Source organism: Macaca mulatta, chromosome 1 (assembly GCF_049350105.2).
Source record: "Macaca mulatta isolate MMU2019108-1 chromosome 1, T2T-MMU8v2.0, whole genome shotgun sequence".
NCBI lineage: Eukaryota > Metazoa > Chordata > Mammalia > Primates > Cercopithecidae > Macaca > Macaca mulatta.
In genome coordinates, this window is record NC_133406.1 from 198,835,388 (window position 1) to 198,854,200 (window position 18,813).

Consider the following 18,813-nt stretch of genomic DNA (forward strand, 5'->3'; position numbering starts at 1 on the left):
GACACTATTATTAACTGTAGTCACCATGCTGTACAGTAGGGTACCAGAACTTATTCCTCCTATATAACTGAAACTTTGCTCCCATTGGCCAATGTTGCTCCTTTCCCTTCCCCCCAGCCACCTCCCCCAGCCTCTGGTACCACCGTTCTACTCTCTACTCCTATGAGTTTGACTTTTTAAGATTCCACTTATAAGCTCGCTCACACAGTATTTGTTTCTCTGTGCCTGGCTTAATTCTTATAACATAATGTCCTCTAGGTTTATCTATGTTTTCACAAATGGCAGAATTTCCTATATGAAAATAGAATATATTTTTAACAAGATGTCAGTTAGAGGTAAAACTTTTTTTTTTCAGATACATAGCCACAGTCCAACACTATTTATTGAGTAACACATTGTTTCCTCCACTGATTTAAAATTCAGTTTTTATTACTTAACTACCATGTAATAACCATTATAGCTAAATTTGCTCCTTGACTTCCATCAATCCACTTTGTAGGTTTCTGCATTTGTACTGTGCCATTTTGTTTACTGTAGCATTAAAGTATATATTTCTAACTGATGAATTGTCCTCCTTTATTATTCTTTGTCAATTTTTTTGATCAATGACTCTTTTACTGTTTTTGTTTTGTCATCATCTATTTCAACTTAAAAAAATCCTTATTATCATTTTAATGTGGTCTTGGGAAGAAGAGGAAAAAAGATGGAATTATTGGTCTGCCATAACAATCCTCTCTCTTTTCTTTTCCTTTTATTTTTTTCTCTCTCCTTCCTTCCTTCCTTCCTTCCTTCCTTCCTTCCTTCCCTCCCTCCTTCCTTCCTTCCCTCCTTCCTTCCTTCCTTCTTTTTTAGTGATTTTACCTGTTTCCATTGAGATTTTCTATTTTTTTATTATAATTATATGGAAGCTTAATTCCAGGCACATATATGTAAGAGATAGATATACATATGAATTCAAATCTGGAATAAATGTACATATATTCTTATCTTTCAAGACTTCTAACAATTAAATTTTACAACTATATTCTCAGTTATTTTCATATTTAACTACATATTTTATTGGCTTTATTCATTACATTTTTTATATAACATATCTTCTCCTTTCTTGAATTCGTTATCTTGCCTTATTTTTTTCCTCAGCTGGTCTTCATGTAACCTTAAATTTTTTTTAATAAAGGGTGTTTGGGTGATATAATTTCTGTGTCTTTGAACATACCTGTCTTTTGTCATTGCATAAGAGAAATTACAGTTTGGCAGCTGGCAGAATTCTTAAATTGCGATAACGTTCCCTTAGAATTGTACAGAAATTGTACCAGTGTCTTTTAGCATAGTGTTACAGATGAGAAGTATGATATCAGTCTGATTTTCTTTCCTTTTAAGTAACCTGATTTTTCTCCTTTATGAGGAAGCTTGTCATTGTCTTTGCTCTTGGAGTATCAGAGTACGTCTGGAAGTGTGTATTCTTTCAGTAGTCCTGCTGCCTAGCACAGCATTTGATCTAAGGCCTAAAGACTTTCTTCAGGTTAAGGAAATGTTCTTCTGTTATTTCCTTGATTATTGTTTTCTTCTGTCTTCTTTATTAATGATGTCTCCATCTGGTACTCTTATTAGACTAATATTGATTGGATATTCTGGATCTCTCTGTTATATCTTATGTTTTATCTGATTATTTAAATCTCGTGTGTGTGTGTGTCTGTGTGGTGTGTGTGCACTTTTTTGGGAGGGGCAGTGGCGTTTCAAAAGGAGCTGATATCCTGCCCCTATTCAACCTTTGGCTTCTATTATATTTGGAACAAACCTGTCACTTTCCAAAGAAGCTGTGGACCTATTTCTGTGTCCATCCATTCTGTGTGGAGAAACTGACCATATTCCTGATGTCCCTTAATTTGCCTTTAAACTGCTGCCTATGATTCTCCTCCAATCCTGATTCTCTGAGTTGGGGATTTTCTAAGACTGTTTTCTGGAAACCTGTACACTTACTTCTTAGGGGTCTGTACTAGTCTGTTCTCACACTGCTAATAAAGACATACCTGAGACCAGGCAATTTATAAAGAAAAAGAGGTTTAATGGACTCTCAGTTCCACATGGCTGGAGAGGCCACACAATTATGGCGGAGGTGATGGAGGAGCAGAGGCATGTCTTACATGGTGGCAGGCAAGAGAGCATGTGCATCAGATCTCATGAGACCATCAGATCTCATGAGACTTATTCACTATCACAAGAACAGCATGGGAAAAACCTGCCCCCATGATTCAATTACCTCCCACCAGGTCCTTCCCACAACATGTGGGGATTATGGGAGCCACAATTCAAGGTGAGATTTGGGTAGGGACACAGCCAAACTATATCAGGGTCTTTACAGAATCATGAGCTTATCAGTACGAATTAGTTTTTCCTCCCATGTCCCATCTACTTTGTATCTTCCCATATTATTCAAAATGTCTGCTTTATTGATGGCGTCTTTCCCTGGTTCCCAGCATTGCCAGTCATGTTTTGGTCATGTAAATCGTTTTTGGGGGTAAGGAATGAAAGGGAGTAAATATATGAGCCCAATTTACCATTCCCCAGACCAAAAGCCCCAATGTGGAAATAGTAGAGAGTTCTGACACATCATATGGATAGCTGGACCAAATGACCTTCCAGCCTCATCTAACTCTGGGAGGCTTTTTCTTTAAAGCAGCATAATTAAAGGGTTGAGAAACAACTTTTACCAGAGAGATAGAGTTTAGTTTACTCAGGAGAACGGAATAAGGTGAGACTGAAATGGTGAGTCACACTAAGCCTGCTGAAGATACAGCAGGAGGGACTAAGATTAAATTACAGCCGAAGTGATTCATATTGGTCACTACAAAGATCATTTAACCCTTAAAAAGTTGTGTGGCATCATGATACATTGCAAAGCCAAGTCACAAAGCCTCATTTTCTGGAGCTGTTCTCTTTAAAGGTAAGAGGATGGACTCGAATCACCTTCTGAATTATCTGACAGCCCTGTGACATGATTATACCTTGGTGCCTGAGATGTTAGATGGGAAATAAACAGCAGCATCTAGTAAACTCTCCTGGGGTAAAAAAGAAAAAAAAAATCATCTTGTTTTCACCCAGTCTCACTGAATTTTTTTTTTTTTTTTTTTTTTTTTTTTAGTGTGAAGAGAGAATGTTTTTGTCAAAAACAAGTTCTCCAGATTTGTAAACCTGATTGGAGACATCTTTAGTTTCTTCTCAAACATGCTGGGAAAAATAGGAATGTCACTGAGACTCCTTCACCATCCCCTTGCAGCCCCTATTCCCCGGGGCTGGGTAGAGGGCGAAGCAGAGGGCAGGGGCTGGACCAGGGAGAGAGTGACAGGCTCTCTGTGGTAGGTCTGTGCCTTGTCACAGAGCCTCCTGGGCTCAGGTCTGTGGTGGCCGCGGGAGAGCCAGCTCCGCACTGTGTGGCTGGTGACATTTCCGGCTGCCAGGGCCCAGCCAATCAGTGATGGACCCAGCTTGCTTGGGCGATGACACATGAAATATGATAATTTTCTGCCAAACGGCTGGAAGAGGGGAAGGAAGAGAGTGTGTGTGTGTCGCTGGGAGGGGTCCACAGTGGAGCGCCTGCGATGAGGTGGGAGGGTGACAGTGCACTTGCTTTCACGGTTTGCCTGGCAGGACTAGGCAAGGGAGGGAATGGGCTGTGATGCTGGAGCGGCGGTAGGAGCGCCCCTGTAGTTCCCGAGGTGAGCCACTGCCACTGCTCTTAGGCGGGAACCAGCGGAGAAGCAGACAGCGCCATGCTGGAGCTCTGGGGCTGGGGTGAAAAAAAGAAACTGTCAAAGGCATTTGCCTTCTTATCACACATGAGCAAGGTTAGGACTCTTGTTTCTTCTCAGTGCTACCTCTTTAAAAGCCAGAACAAAACTGCAGTAAACACCATCTGGGTGGCTAAAGCACTCGAAGAATAATTTTTTTTCAAAAAAATTTAGGCTGGAGGTTGTCTCTCCCCCTATCCTGTTTTTCTACCTCCATACCTTAAAAGTAAAAAACAAAACAACAGAACTCAATTACAAAATCTTGAAGAAGGGCCTAAGTCTGAATCGTAAACACTCTAACTAAGGTTCAGGTGGTAGTTCTGATTCGTGATTCTGGTTGAAAGAAAGTGTGTCTTGGAATGCGATGTGGCTCTGGATTATGTTCGAGTTTAGCAATAGTGGCAGAGCTATTCTTTGGTTTGTGGACATGGACCCTGAGCCTGCAGAGCAAGGCAGGGCAGGGCAAGGAGTGCTTATGTTGAGCTCTCAGGTGCAGAGGCCCCACTCCCTTCAGCCACTGTTGAGGCTCCCTGGCCCCTGATCTGCAGCCAGAGGCTGGTGAGGTGTGACACGCCTGCTGACAAGAGTGCCCTGTCTCGTCTGACCTGTGAACATGGGTGTTCAGAAGTGAAGGATCATAGTGTTTACATAACATGCCGATTAGTCACTGAGAAGCTCATCACTGCAATAAATATTTATGGCTTGCATTTGCATTTTTCTCTCTCTCTCCACGTATATATGTATATGTGCATATATTATACATATATATTGTTTTTTAAAAAGCACCAATAAATGAAATCCTTATCACTGCGTGCAAGCCTACTGTGGCTTTAGGCATGGGACTGGCTTCCTGCGCTGGGAGTGACAGCTATTCCGAAGTGATAATTGGTGTACTGTGTCTTTAAAAGGTTAAAACCCCTTTCAAAAAAGGTCTGGACTCCTAGTGGAAAAGACAAGCGAGGCATGGGTTGGCTCTGGATTCAGAAAACAGCTGCTGATTAGATTCTGTGTCTGCGGGCTGAATTTATTCCGTGTTTTTCAGCAGCAGGAATTCAAGAGGGATGCTTCTGTTTGGGTTTCTGATCGTGATTTATATTTATTCAGAGGAATAACAGAGGGTGGATCTGTTCCCGGCGCGAGCATGCTCACAACCAGCCGACTCTCCCATTATCCAACTGCCTAGTTTGGTGCTTCAATGTACATGGCTATTCCGTGTGCCTATGTGTGTATACAAACACGCATGCATGCCTGGATGGACATACGTTTGCACAGGTTATTTTTTAAGGACAATTCTTTCAATAAGGTCTTTACCCCTTACTTGAAACAGGTGTTCATGAAAAAAATGCACAAAATCCTGCCTGGCCGGAATAATTCATGAAGAAGGGGCTGGATCCGTGGGTCAGAGATCACAGGACCAGTTTGCCATCCCAAGGCCGAAGGTAGGGGACTCTGGGTTTTTATTCGGCGGATGGATTCCTTGCGCTGTATTTTACCTTGTGATTGTGTTTTTGCCTGCGGCCGCACGGAGAAGCAAAATAACGAGCTGCGATTCCATTTTGTGGCTGCCTTTCTTAGGCAAGGTGTCCGGCTGCCGAGGCGCAGGGGCTGGCCGGGTGGGCTGCGCGTGGCGGTCGGTGCCCCCGGTGGGCTGAGCGCGCTGCTCGGCCTGGTGCTGGGGAGCGGCGCGAGCCTCAAGTGACCCCCGCGCGTCAATCACAGGCAGCGGCGGCGGCGGCGGCGGCGGCAGCGGCGGCAGGGCTGTAACCCTGTGCGCGCCGTGCGATCCAGCGCTGCTTGCAGCAAGCTCTGCTGGGCTCTGCACTCGCACACTGGCGGGCCTGCTCCCGAGGAGCCTGGGCTGGGGGGCATAGGCATCGCGTCCCGTGGCACCTGCGTTTTTTTGTGTTGCCTTGGCTGCTGCTCCGGGATTGTTTAGGCGGACTCCAGTAGCCTGCTTGGTTGAGAATGAGATTCGTATGATGCTGGCTGCTGAGACAGAAGGGATAGCTTTCTCTTCCCTACTAATCCTAGCCCCCTGAAAATATTCCTAAAGCAAAATCATCTCCCAACCCCCAACCCGACCCAACCAAACCAAAACCAAACTCCTATTCTATTGGGGCTTCTTGCCTCCCTGCTAGCAGAGAGAGTGTCCCCTCCAAGTTATGCCCCACATTTTACCATCTTTTAAATGGAAACACTGATGGTGCCGAATGGTCCCTGATGATATTGTCCAGGCTGCTGAGGACTCATGAGTGTGGCAGTCCCCTGAACCCGCGTAGATTGGACAGAGAGTGGTGGTGCAGAGGAACTTGGAGGCCCAGCATTGGTTTCCTTTAACGTAGCTGGTTTGGTTTCTGTTGCAGGTCAGGAATATTTCTGTGGCTAGGCCCTTCCTTAACTTTGGGGGCAGTGGTTGCAGGAAGAGGGTCTGCAGGTCTGGTCGCTGGGTGAGCAGCACCCAGGCCCTCTTTCTGGTATACCCTGACATTTCTGGTAGCCCTTGGCATTGTAACCACAGCAGCCAGGTGCCCACTAACTACCTGGAGTGCTTGGGTTTTGTTAACTCTGGTGTGCATTTGGGTGTTGCAGGGGGAGGGAAGAGGAAAGAGGGAGGATGAGGTGTTTGCTGAACTGATCTGCATGTCAATGTTCTCCAGCCCCTGTTTGTGTGATTATGTAATGATCAGACGTGTGCCCAAACAGCTCCCCACCATCTCCTGGCTCTCCCCCAGACTGAAGAAATTGGGTGCTACAGTTGTTGAAGATATCTTTATGTAATTATGTGTGTGCTGGGGGCAGGGAGAGAGTGGGGGCAAGGAGGAATAATTCGAGCCACTTCAATGTGAAGAGCACAGGTCAATGATCATGTGTCCCTCTGAGGATGGTGTGGTATTAGCTCTGGGTCAGTGTTGATCTGAAGACCCTCCCATATCTCTTTCAGCCAGTAATTGCTTATCTGAACTTTCATTTGGTAATTTCACCCTTCTTGCACCCTGGAGACAGTTGGACCCAGAGGAAGGACCCCTGCAGGGACTACAGTTTCCCAATTCCAGGCAGAAAATGAATCCTGAAGCCAGGGTAATAGGCCAGGTCCCAGCTGTTCTTCATGGTCCTGCTGAGCAGCCAGTGTGGGGAGGAGTTCCTGTTCATCAAGGTGTCACTTGTGCTCTGGGGTTGGGCTATATACTGTGGGGCTGAAGAGTACACCTCAGATGCTGTCTGAGCTGTTTGAGATAAGCTCTTTAAAGTTGTGATGGCTTGCAGAGGCTGGAGGCCCTTTACATCCTTGCATTTAAAGATCGTGGGAATTTTTTGCAAGGAAGGAGAACAGCTGTCCAACTAAGATACCTGCAGGCAGGAGGAGAGGGTGTGTGTGACACTTAGCTCTCTCTGCTTCCTCCCTTCTCAGGCTAGTTAAGGCATCCACAGGATACAGAATTGTTAAGAAGGGCCCTCCTGTCACACCCCGAGCGCCTCAGCCTGGGGCTATTGGTTAGATTTGTTAATTTGATGGCAAAGTCTGGCCCCTTAAAGCTAAGATTGTTTTTTTGCCCTCAACACCCCAGTGGGTTTGCTTTGAGGGCCAACTACTACTGTGAAATCTGTGGCAGTGGATCAAGATGTGCTCAACTGGCACTATTGTTGAGCTGTCTCCGCCCATTGTGTTTTAGTGGCAGCCACCCTCCTTGGAGTGGAGAAGTGTGTGCTGCCTTTGGGCCCTTGCCAAGTGAGCCCTTGAGACATTTAGCGTGTGAAAGGTACAGGCAAGAAGAAGATGCATTTAGTCTGAAGTCCTGGCAGGTTCTAGGACCCGACTTGATGAAAGATAACATTAAGAAAGCTGTTTGATAACTGGATAGCATTTAACTTGCCTCTCACTCCCTACTCTGTGAGTTCCCCGACGTCTTTAAGGCTCTTTTCTGCCCTCCATGCTGAAAGCATGACATGCTGTTCTCCATCCTGTTTCCTGGGGAGTCAAGTGTATTTACAGATCTGCAGATGCACTGGGAGGGCAGGGCTGGAAAACACTGGCTGTATCAACAGGCAGCACTGGCATTCTGGGTCAGACTTGGCCAAAGCCCGTGACCAATTTTCTTCCTTATCTGTAAAGTAGGTGTAACCATCATAACCTTACTAAGACCACTGAACTATGTTGCAAAGAAAAATGATATACATTTAGTGACATGTGCACTGTAGTTGATGGGTACTAGGATAATACCACAACAATTTGGAACTCACATTTACATAATTTCACTTATCAAGTTGGGACCTAGATGGCAAATCAAAAGAAAGGTCATAAGTCCATGAGCTACAGTTCATGAATTTTGATCACTGGAGGAAATTTTATACCCTCTTTCAGGCCTCTGCATTTACTTCAAGTTTTAAGAGGCTTGGTTATTAGTTTGTCAAATACACCTAGCAAATTGGAAGCAACTGATACTGTACTGTGCAAGGATTATTAAAGATCTTTTATCAAGTATCAGTAAGAAGTAAGAGTAACACAAGAAACAGGAAAATTAAAAAAAATTTAAAAGGCCCGAGAATTCAAGGCATGGCATTCTAGAGCTAATATGAGCATTTAATGTAAGGAATTCAGTGAAATTTTATGTATTTTGATGGATCTTTGGTATTCTGTTTTATAACATAGTAACTGATGCTCACAGTGACCCACATGTATCAATAGAAGTTCAGATTGTATTTTGTTCATCCAATTTAAAAAGACATGAGAGTTTTGAAGTATCCCCAAATGATTTTTTCGCCTGATTCTTAGAGAAAAAACTGCAGCTATCCATGATAATGGCACCTGCGAGGTTTCTGGACAGCCGGTGGCTTACTGGTCAAAATTGTATTACAACTATAAAGCCCTGCTGTTGAAATTGAGAACTTTATATAATCTTTTGTCAGAATTTATCAGGGAACTACTATGCTACTGTTATTATTAGTGGTTATGTTCTAACATTTGATGCTAAAGAAAATACTCCTGAACCTCAACCTGTCTTGTTATGATCAGGAAACACACTCAGAGTTCTTCCAACTTGATGACTTTAATTCTGGAGTTGGAAGAGACCTGATGATGGAAAAGATGGAGCGGGAGAGGTAGACCCTAGTGCCATCTGTTTCTTACATCTGTGTAGCAAATGTAGACTTGCCACTACCCGGATGTTGTTCAAGCTGTCATGGCCACACCTTTATGCTAAGCAATGGTGTTTTTCAGTTCAGACATCGTGCTGGAAACTGGAAGGTAGCTGAGATACACGAGCAGTGCTCAACTTGGCTTGACCCTCTGACAATGTGCTCAGTTAAAATTTGCTCCAAAACAAAGGCAAGAGGAAAAACAAAAGTAGGGGAAAAGAAATGTAGACACTTTTAAAATAATATTTTAAAAATTCAGTACATATGTGGAAAATGAGAGGACCTAATTAAAAGTAATGGAAGAGTATTTCTCAGTTTCTAGATGCACATACATTCACTGTTTTGATAACTTACTTGAAAAATTCTTTAACTAAAAGAAACTGTCAGTAACAGGTTATTGAATATAATTGCAAGTACTCAGAACTCTCCAAGGGTTCCCTGTATCTAATTGTAATATGATGGAGAAAAGGGTATTCCCTGAAATCCCAGGGGCTTGGAAGGCAGAGGAGGTGGGGTGTGGTGGTGGGAAGTGACTGGACCACACTATCCAGAGGGCTGCCCTGTTGGGAGGCTTTACCTCCAACCTGTTGGGAGGTTGGAAATATGTGCTTGGGAGGCAGGACAATGATGGAAGTGGTGACTTCATGACTGATGGGACTCCCCTCCTCATTACTAACTGTTTTTGAAACGCCAGGTGCAGCTGGAATACTTGTAGATAAAGAGGGAAGCTTTATATCTAAATATGAAGTAGGGGTGATCTGAAAATGCCCTTCAGATTTGGGGAGCAAAGCCAGGGAGAAGCATAGGGAAGCTAGTCTCAGAAATCTGGAGATCTTTAATTATCGGTGGACCCTTGCATTGGGGTTTGGGTTCAACTTTTTAAAAATGTGTTATGTATGAATAACTGAGATCCAAAGAAAAGCTAATAAACAAACAGTAGAAAGATATGGAAAAAATAAAAGCAGTATTATAAATACATGATGTACTCTGCCGAATCTCAGTCACCAGTTTTAGTCTATTGAGTCATTCATTGGACTTCCAGGCTTAGCATTAGATGTTGAAACTATCTTAAGATCAGAGGAGCTGGATACAGTGGCTCATACCTGTAATGCCAGCTACTCAGGAGGCTGACACAGGAGGATCACTTGAACCCAGGAGTTTGAGATCAGCCTGGGCAATGTAGCAAGACCCTGTCTTAAAAAAAATAAAAGTAAAATTATCTGGACATGGTGGCTTACACCTGTAAATTCTAACTACTCAGGAGACAGAGGCAGGAGGATCACTTGAGCCCAGGAGTTTGAGTCTACCATGAGCTATGATCACATCACTGTACTCCAGCCTGGACAATGGAGCAAAGACGTCTCTTAAAAACAAAAAGATCAGAGATGCCCTATAAACATGAACGGATTTAATTTAAATAGAAGAAGAATTTTGAAATCCTCCTCCATCAAAATTCTATACAGTATACCCTTGACATTCTCAGTGGATCCATCTCAAGCCCTTGGCAAATCCCCAAGTTTGCAACTGCAGAAATACTTGCATAGGCTCTTGACTTCCTCCTGAATCAGGTTTCAGTCCAGAGTGAAGAGGTTCCTATGACTATTCACAGGCTACCAATTATTTGCCTTTTCAACTTGCACTCAAAGAAATTAAGTTTCTTTCACCTCCAGAGTTTCTGTTTCCCTGGTGGCATCTTGGGATGGGGAAACTGGACCTTTGAGAAGGTTCCCTCTCTAGCTAAGTGACTTGTTCTTTTCTGTGGCTTTGCGACATACAGTTCACATTTGTGCTCCAGAGAAAAGACAAATTGCCATGTGGTGTGGCTATTAGGGGTTGTTCACAAATAACTGAAAAAGTGTTGAATCTACAAGCATCTGCTTGGTTTGCTAAAAAATTGCACATGTGTGCAGCCCCTCAAACTCTCCCCAATTCCCTGGCCCTCAGTATACACTTAATACAGTGTTAGAAACTTCCCCTGACTGTCAGCAAATCTTGATGAGGGGAATTGGGGATCGCACAGCTGAAGCGTCTGGTAAAGAACTTAAAATGAGAGCATCACCACTGAAAGCTTAGCAAGAGAAGCAGAATGTAGTCATTTGCTCCATGCCCTCATTTTGAAGATTTCAAAATTTGAGAAAAAAACCCACTATGATTATGATTGTATTAAATAAAGGAGCCAGAGCATAATGTACCCTGGAGGTTGGGCCTTGCTGTACCTTGCTGGAAAGATTCTCACAAGAATGTTTTGGAGTGGTTTGGGGAGAAGCTCATAGAATTTTAAGTGGGTTTGGAGCACACCAATTACAATTGAGGACAACATCTTTGCCCGGCAACTAGAAAAGATACGGCAGGAACTGCAGCAATTTGGTATGAGAGTTTCTTATTAAAATTTGTGTGGTGGCCATCTTTTGAAATAACTTTAATGAAATAGCTCCTAGATGCAAATGAATGCTTATAAACTGTGTAGAAAGGTCTAAAGAATAACATTATATACTTATATACTCACCAGTTGATTTGAGAAAAAGAATGTTAGCTGAACCTTTGACGTCCCCTGTGTACCTCCCTCCACCCCATCCCCTTCCCTCTCTTCTCAGGGATTACCATCTTCTGGACATTTCTGTACCTTTTATTCCCCTATGCTTTTCTTTATTGTCTCATCCTCCTGCATTTGTATCCCTAAACAATATACTGTGTAGTTGTGTGTGTTTGTGAACTTCATGTAAATGGAATCACACTGTTGTATTCTTTTGTTCTTAATGCTCACGTTTAGTCCATGCACACCATACCAGTAAGGCTCACTGGTTGACAAACAACTGAAATATTTCCATATCAGTTGGTAAGTTGCTGTTTACCTGATCCTTCCCAGGTGCTCCTATGGTACTTCTCCAAGTCCGCCCCTTTCTAAAGGGATTACATCTGGCATAGCAGGGGGTCTTGGGTACCAGCTCTGGCACTAGGGCAGGGACTTCATTTGTTTGGACACTGTGCCAACTGGTTGTTAAATGTTTCGTCCTGGATTCATTCACATTGTTGGGTGTAGCTGAAATTTTTTCATTTTGCTGAACCATAATATTCCACTGAATGAATATATGGCAGTTTATATGTCTATTCTATTAATGAACACTAACTTATTTCCAGTATTTTGCTATTATAAATAGTGCTGCTATAAACATTTTTTTTTCAAGTTCCCTGCTAAGTATGTGTGTAAGTTTACTTAGGGAATACACATAGTAGTAAATTACTGGTCATAGACTATGGGCATTTTCATTGGTGCTAGGATAGTTCAGAATTTCTATTGTGTCATATGAGTTTCACTTTAATCAAAAATTAATTTACAGTGTGTTTAACCAATATCTATATCCAGCTGCAATTGCTCCTACTGCTCTCTAATCTTGCAAACACTTTATATTTTCTAGGATATTTTCAAAAATTTTTGCCAGTCTGATGGATGTGTAACAGTATCTAATCTGGTTTCAATTTATATATGTTTGATTACTAAAGAGGGTCAGTATCTTTTCATACGCTGTTGACCTTTTGGATTTTCTTTTTTTGTGAAGTACCTTTTTAAGCCTTCTGCCCATTTATTTGAAAATTGGATAGTTTACATCTTTCTTATTTATTTGTAGGAGTTCTTTATATATGCAGGAAACTATTTCTCTGTGTTGCCAAAATACCTTCTCCTTATTTGTGATATTTTGTTCACCATCTTTTTTAGTATCTTTACAGTGGCAGAAATTCTTAATTTCAATGTAATAAAATTTATCAATCTTTCCTTTATCATTGAACATTTTGTGTCTTTTGAAGGACATCCTTAAAAACAATTCTTATATTGTCTTCTAAACATTTAAGCTTTGCCTTTCATGTTCAACATTTTCCCTTGAGAATGATGTTTTTTATGGATTTGATATTCCTTATCAGGATGAGGAACTACTATTCTGTATTTGCAAAGAGCTTTTTTGTCTTTCAAATTATATACATGGAGGTTTATTAAATACTTCCTTTGCATTTATTGAGAATATTTATATAATTTTTTCTTTAATTTGTTAATATCTGGTAAACTAATTTTCCAAAGTTAACTTAACCTTGCTTTCCAAGAATAAACCTGACTTGGTTGTAATGGGTTCATTTCTTATACTTTGCTAGGTTTTTTTGCTAATAAAATTTAGAAGTTTTACATCTATCTTCATGAGTGTGTTGTACTATAATTTTCACTTCTTATGTTATCCTTGGCAGGGTTTTGTATCATGGTTTTGCTGAATTTGTAAAGTAAGTTATAGAATGTTTCCTCTTTATCTGTTCTCAAAAAAAGATTATATGAGGCTGGAATTCTTTCTTTCCGGAAGACTTTCAACCTCTGATTCAATTTCTTCAATAGATAGTGGGTATTCAGGTTTTAATATTTTTCTTGAATCAATATTGGTAAATTAGATTTTTCTAGAAATTTATCCATTTTATCTGAGTTTTCAAAATTTTTACCATGAAGTTACTTATAAGATGTTGTTATTTTTTGATGTTCTGTAGGATCTGTGGTTATGTCACCTTTTCATTTGTAATACCTTCTATAATGTTGTTAGTCTTTTAATAATTTTCTCAATGTTATTAGAGACTATCTCTAATTCTTGACTTTGTGATCCTCTCCATCATTTGTTTTCTAGTTTATGAATATCTATACTAATTTTTATTTTCTTCCATCTAACTTATTTACATTTGAGCTATTTTTCTTTCTTAACTTCTTAAGGTAAATGTTTGACTTTTTAATTTGCAGGCTTTTTTCCCCATTATGAGCATTGTGAGCTATACATATTTACTCTAACTTCATATGTTTTGATATGTAATATTTTTGTATAATTTGTTTCTAAGTATTTTATAATTTTCATTATGATTTATTATTTGACTTATGATTTAAAACTGTGTTTCTTTTTAATCCTCTTAATATTTGTTTATTTTTCTTATTGTTACCTTTTTGTTACTAATTTCTAACCTAATTGCTTCATGGTTGCCAAATATTATTTGAGTGCTACCCAGCCTTTTAAATTTATTGTAAGACTTGATATGTGGTCTCTTTTCATAATGTTCTGTGGATCCTACCATTGTTAGATGCAGTGTTCTATGTAACTCCATTAGATCAAGCTTCTTCACTGTGTTGTCCAAGTCTTTTATATCTTTACTGATTTTTGCATGGTTGATCAATCAGTTACTGAGAGAAATATAATCTCCCACTATGATTGTAGATTTTTCTCTTTCTTCTTATGGTCTGTGAGTTTGTGTTTTATATATTTTGAGCCTTTGTTATTAGGTACCTATAGGTTTGAATTGTTTTATCTTTCTGGTGAATTGAATCTTTTATAATGAAGCGAAACTTGTTTCCCTAGTAATTCTTTTAGTCTTAAAGTCTATTCTGATTAATATTAACATAGGTCTACCAACTTCATTTTGGTATTTTCCGATAGAGCCTGAAGTACAGCTTTTAGAATTTTCTTTATTGAGAGTCTGTTGGTGATAACTTCTTTGATTTTGTTTGCTTGCAAATACACTAATTTTCCCCTTGTTTTTGAGAGAGGTTTTTACTGGATAGAATTAGGGTAGAATTCTAGGTTGTCAGTTATTTTCTCGCCAACACAATGAAGATATTATTCAACTGTCCTCTGTTTCCATCGTTTCCTCTAAAATCTGCTGTCTTGTCTACAGACAAGACTCTCTCCTTTGAGAATCATCTGTGTTTTCCTTCTGGTTCCTTTAAATTGTTTGGTGTTCTACAGTTTCGCAAAGCATATCTAGGTTTATATTTATTTTTATTTCTCACACTTGGTATTCATTGGAGTTCCTGGATCCATGTGATAGTATCCTTTATGTTATGGGAAATTCTTATCCTGTCTCCTCTTCCCATGAGGCCACAAAATATAAAAGTGAAGGTCACTTTGTTGGCTAATGTTTTCAAGCTAACTTCAGGGATTGGCACTTATTCTGGGCTTCAGATTTTGCTTAGTTAATATGTCTTACTAACTTGCCAGCTCATTTCAAAAGATGTTTTTCTATAGTTTCCAGTTTGCTTAGTGTTTTCAGTAGAGTTGGCTACATATCGAATCCACCATAGTTCAGGAAATGAAAGCCTATAAGGTTTTCTTTAATACCACAATAATCCTTAACACTTGAAACCATGAAAGACTATACCAAGTCTATTAACAGAATGTATATATCCACATGTATTTATTACAGTGGCCAGTCTATTTAATGATTCATTCAATAGATATGATACTATGTTCTTAGCAATGTAATTCATACATGTTTCTTCCAGGCTAAGGTAGAAGACAAGTTGGTGCTAGTGGGTTGGGTAGGGGTGCTTTAAACCTGCCAATAAGAGTCTTACTGGAATAGAAGCGAATGATATTGAGTAGATATAGGTAGTTTAGCCTTTAAATGCAAAAGTATATCAGGTACTAGGGAGTTAATTATTATTTCTTAGTAAATTGAGAGAGCTGATGGATTTTTGGCTGATTTTCAGTTCTACACACTGGCAATTCTACTTTAACAGGCTATTTCTCCCTATATAGCTTTTATTTCAAACCTGGAACAGAGTGAGTTAGGATTAGAGATGGTCTCTTTCCTCTTCCACTTACTAGATGCCCAGAACCGCTCACTTTTTTCTCTTATGGATGCCTGTTGTTTTTTTCTTTTTGCTTTTTTCTGTCTTGGGCCAGAGTTGTACCTTCCTATCTCTTTAATCTCCATTTTTTATAGAATTATAGGCTTCACTACCTGCAGACCAGCTCTCTTTTGGAGAAATAAAAAGTGAAAGCATCTAGTTCTCCAATACTATCTCTCTCAATTTCCAACAAACAGGACTTGGTTGGCAGCTGGCATCCCCAGGTCCCCTTCCACTGCCCATGTGTCTGAGTTGCGCTTGGCTGAACTCAACTTCCATGCCTCTTGGCCAAGGGACTTTATAAACTCTCTTTGTCCAAGAGGTTTCCAACTGATAACTCTGATGTGGTTTACTGCCAGGTCAGTGGGTCCTGCTGCTCACTTCTTGGTGTAACTTCTGCGCAAGGGACAGTTGGGTTGTCATTGTTCTCTTCCTTTCCTGTGAGCCTACTAGTGGTGGGGCATAGCAGATGGACATTCTGGCTGCCGTGGGCCTCCTGCAGGCCCAGGGGAGGGAACCGTGCCAGTCTCACGTTCTCCTCCCATTACTGCTGCCTCTTTGCCCTGTTAACCTCTCTGTTCACTTTTCATCCGGCGAGAACGGGGATGCACCTCATATGGGGGCTGTCTTAGGTAGGCATGTTGGCACTGGTTGGTGAAGGGTTCCCTCTTTTCCCATCTTTCCCAAAATTCAAGGTGGTAAGAGCTCACCTTGCTGCCACTACAGAGTAGTATGGCATTTGCTTCCTCTGTCCTCTCTAGCTCCTTTTCTCTCTGACTGTGGCCCCTCTCCCCTACCCCTGTCCCTAACTATCTTGGAGAAAACAAAAACAATTCAGGGGTTATTAAGGATTACAAGGAAGGGACATGTTTTTCTTGGACAAAGACAAATGACCTCCTTCCCTCCCAAAGCCGAGTAGTTTTTGGAAAGACACTTCCTCTTTTTTAATCTAATATATGCATGCTTTCTACCTGGGAGGCAGAAGCCACGGAGGGGTCCAGTGAGAGCCTTGCGGGCTTGCCAGTCTTCTCTGTGGGTGGGTCACTGGCTGGTTTTGTAGAACATCTGCCCCTCTGAAGCAGGCTGAGGACCAGTCTGCCTGGGGGTCTGATCATTTCCACTAATTTGTAATGGCAGTGCTGGAAACGCATGCAGCTCAGGGGCCTGTCACCTAGGCTTGGCTTGGAAAATGAGGTGGTAGACTTTGAGGAGAGACAGAAAGGAGGGTGGGAGGGAGAGAGAGAGAGGGAAAGGGGGAAAGAAAGAACAAGGAACAAAAACAAGTAAAGGGAGCAGAATGTAAGTAACTCTCACTCTTAGCTTCAGAGCACAGCACTTTTTGGTTTCGACTGCATGACATCAAGTCTCTTGTTAAAATGTTTTCTAAATTGAGTATAATTTACATGTAATAAAATTCACCTTTTGAAGTGTACAATTTAATAAGTTTTGACGAGCGTCTGCATCAGTGTAGCCATCACCATCATCAAAATATAGAACATTCCCATCATCCCTTAAAGTTCCTTCATGCCCGTCACAGTTAGTTCGTCCCTCCCACCCCCATCTCCTCGCAAAACTGTGTTTTCTAAAACTAGAATTTTGACTTTCCTAGAATTTCATATAGATAAAATCATAAAGTATACACTCTTTTTGCTTCTGGCTTCTTTCTCTTAGCATGATGCTTTTGAGATTCATCCATGTTGTATAGATCAGCAGTTCATTCTTTGTGTGGCTGAATTGTATTCCATTGTGTGAATATGTCACAGATTTTTTTTTTTCTTTTTGAGATGGAATCTTGCTGTGTCACCCAAGCTGGAGTGCAGTGGTGCGATCTCGACTCACTGCAACCTCCACTCCTGGGTTCAAGTGATTCTCCTGTCTCAGCCTCCTGAGTAACTGGGACTACAGGCGTGTGCCACCACGCTCGGCTAATTTTTTGTATTTTTAGTAGACACGGGGTTTCACCATGGTGGTCAGGCTGGTCTCAAACTCCTGACCTCATGATCCACCTGCCTTGGTCCCTAAAGTGCTGGGATTACAGGCATGAGCCACTGTGCCCGGCCGCCACAGATTTTTTTATCCCTCCACCTGTTAATAGAAATTTCGGTTGTTTCCGGATTTGGGCTGTTGCAAATGAAGCTACCGTGAACACTCACATGCAGGTCTTTGTGCCTCCTCAGCTCTCCCAGGTGAAATCCTCCAGGTGCACATTCTGCCTGTTCTTGTGCCTGCTAGCCTGTCACCAGGTGGGTTCTTCTGTTTTTCTTCCTACGAGTGAGCATCAGATAAGAATGGAATTGTGGATGCCACCACCTGTGCTAGTCCCTAGCACTCACTTAGACTATACTCTATTCTAATTGTCTGTTGACCTGTTTGACACCCTCACTAGGCTACAGACAATTTGGCATAGGAATTAAGAGCACAGGATTCAAATCCCAACTCTGTCATATACTAACTGTGTGACCTTGGACAAGTTACTTAACCTCTGTGTGCCTCCGTCTCCTCAGCTGCAAAGTGAGGATAACAGTACCTATGTCATGGGGTTGTGAAATCAGATAGATAGACAGACATGCTTGGTCTATAGGGAATACTATGTTGTTGAATGACTGGACAAGAAGTAGTATCAGGGTCTGGAATGCACACGTCAGATCTCCTTTTAGCAGCTCATAATGGCACTGGAACTGTCTCCATCAACTGCTCTGTTGCCTGGCACCCAGGCACCCCAGTTCCCACTGGATGACAAGCACTGCCTTAACACTGCATGGAGGGTGCTTGCTTCCTTTGTCACCTGCTAGCTCTTCTTCCAGCTTGGATACTGGCTGCCCCCTCTTACTGCTTGAGCTAAAGTTCTGTTTCTGTTTCCCTGAATGTGTATTACTCTTTGAAAAACATAACTATAAACTGTAAGGGATCCCACCTGTTTGTTTTGTTCCTTCTCTCAGTTCTGGGTCCAGATACATCAACTATCTAGGAAGCAAGGCCTGGAAAGGCCCCACCTACACACTCTTAAATCCTTATACCCTAGTTCACAAAAATCTTCATGTTCCACAGGGCTGAAAGCCCCATGTTGACTAGAGACATAGCAAAGGAACCTCAGGCTCAGAAATATTTGTCCTACAAGAATGTAACTGTCAGGGCAGCCTTCATCATAGCCAGGGTTGTAGATGCTCATCCCGCTTCTGCAAGCCAAGGGCCAAGGACCCTTGTGGATGGCAGCTCTCTTATTAGGATGGGGGATTGGAGGCCCATGAG

At 41.5% G+C, this 18,813-nt stretch overlaps 2 protein-coding genes across 5 annotated transcripts in view; one reads left to right on the forward strand and one right to left on the reverse strand.

Moving 5' to 3' along the window:
* The window catches only part of HIVEP3 (HIVEP zinc finger 3), a 537,183-nt gene that overhangs the window by 112,252 nt on the left and 406,118 nt on the right, over positions 1-18,813 (forward strand). For 2 of the 4 annotated variants that reach the window (XM_077961650.1, XM_077961661.1), the window contains exon 1: positions 4,955-5,227. The gene's annotated coding sequence lies outside the window, so the exon portion shown is untranslated. Of the gene's footprint in view, positions 1-3,580; positions 3,717-4,954; positions 5,228-18,813 lie in introns of those variants that run through there. The other 2 variants (XM_001085309.5, XM_077961639.1) reach the window with 2 other exon arrangements.
* LOC144338706 (uncharacterized) lies at positions 3,110-11,989 on the reverse strand. The gene is made up of 3 exons (XM_077989184.1): positions 11,774-11,989; positions 5,282-5,823; positions 3,110-3,787 (listed from the first exon to the last, which is right to left on the reverse strand). The coding sequence occupies exons 1-3, from the start codon at positions 11,987-11,989 to the stop codon at positions 3,631-3,633; spliced, it is 915 nt and encodes a 304-aa protein (XP_077845310.1). The 3' UTR covers positions 3,110-3,630.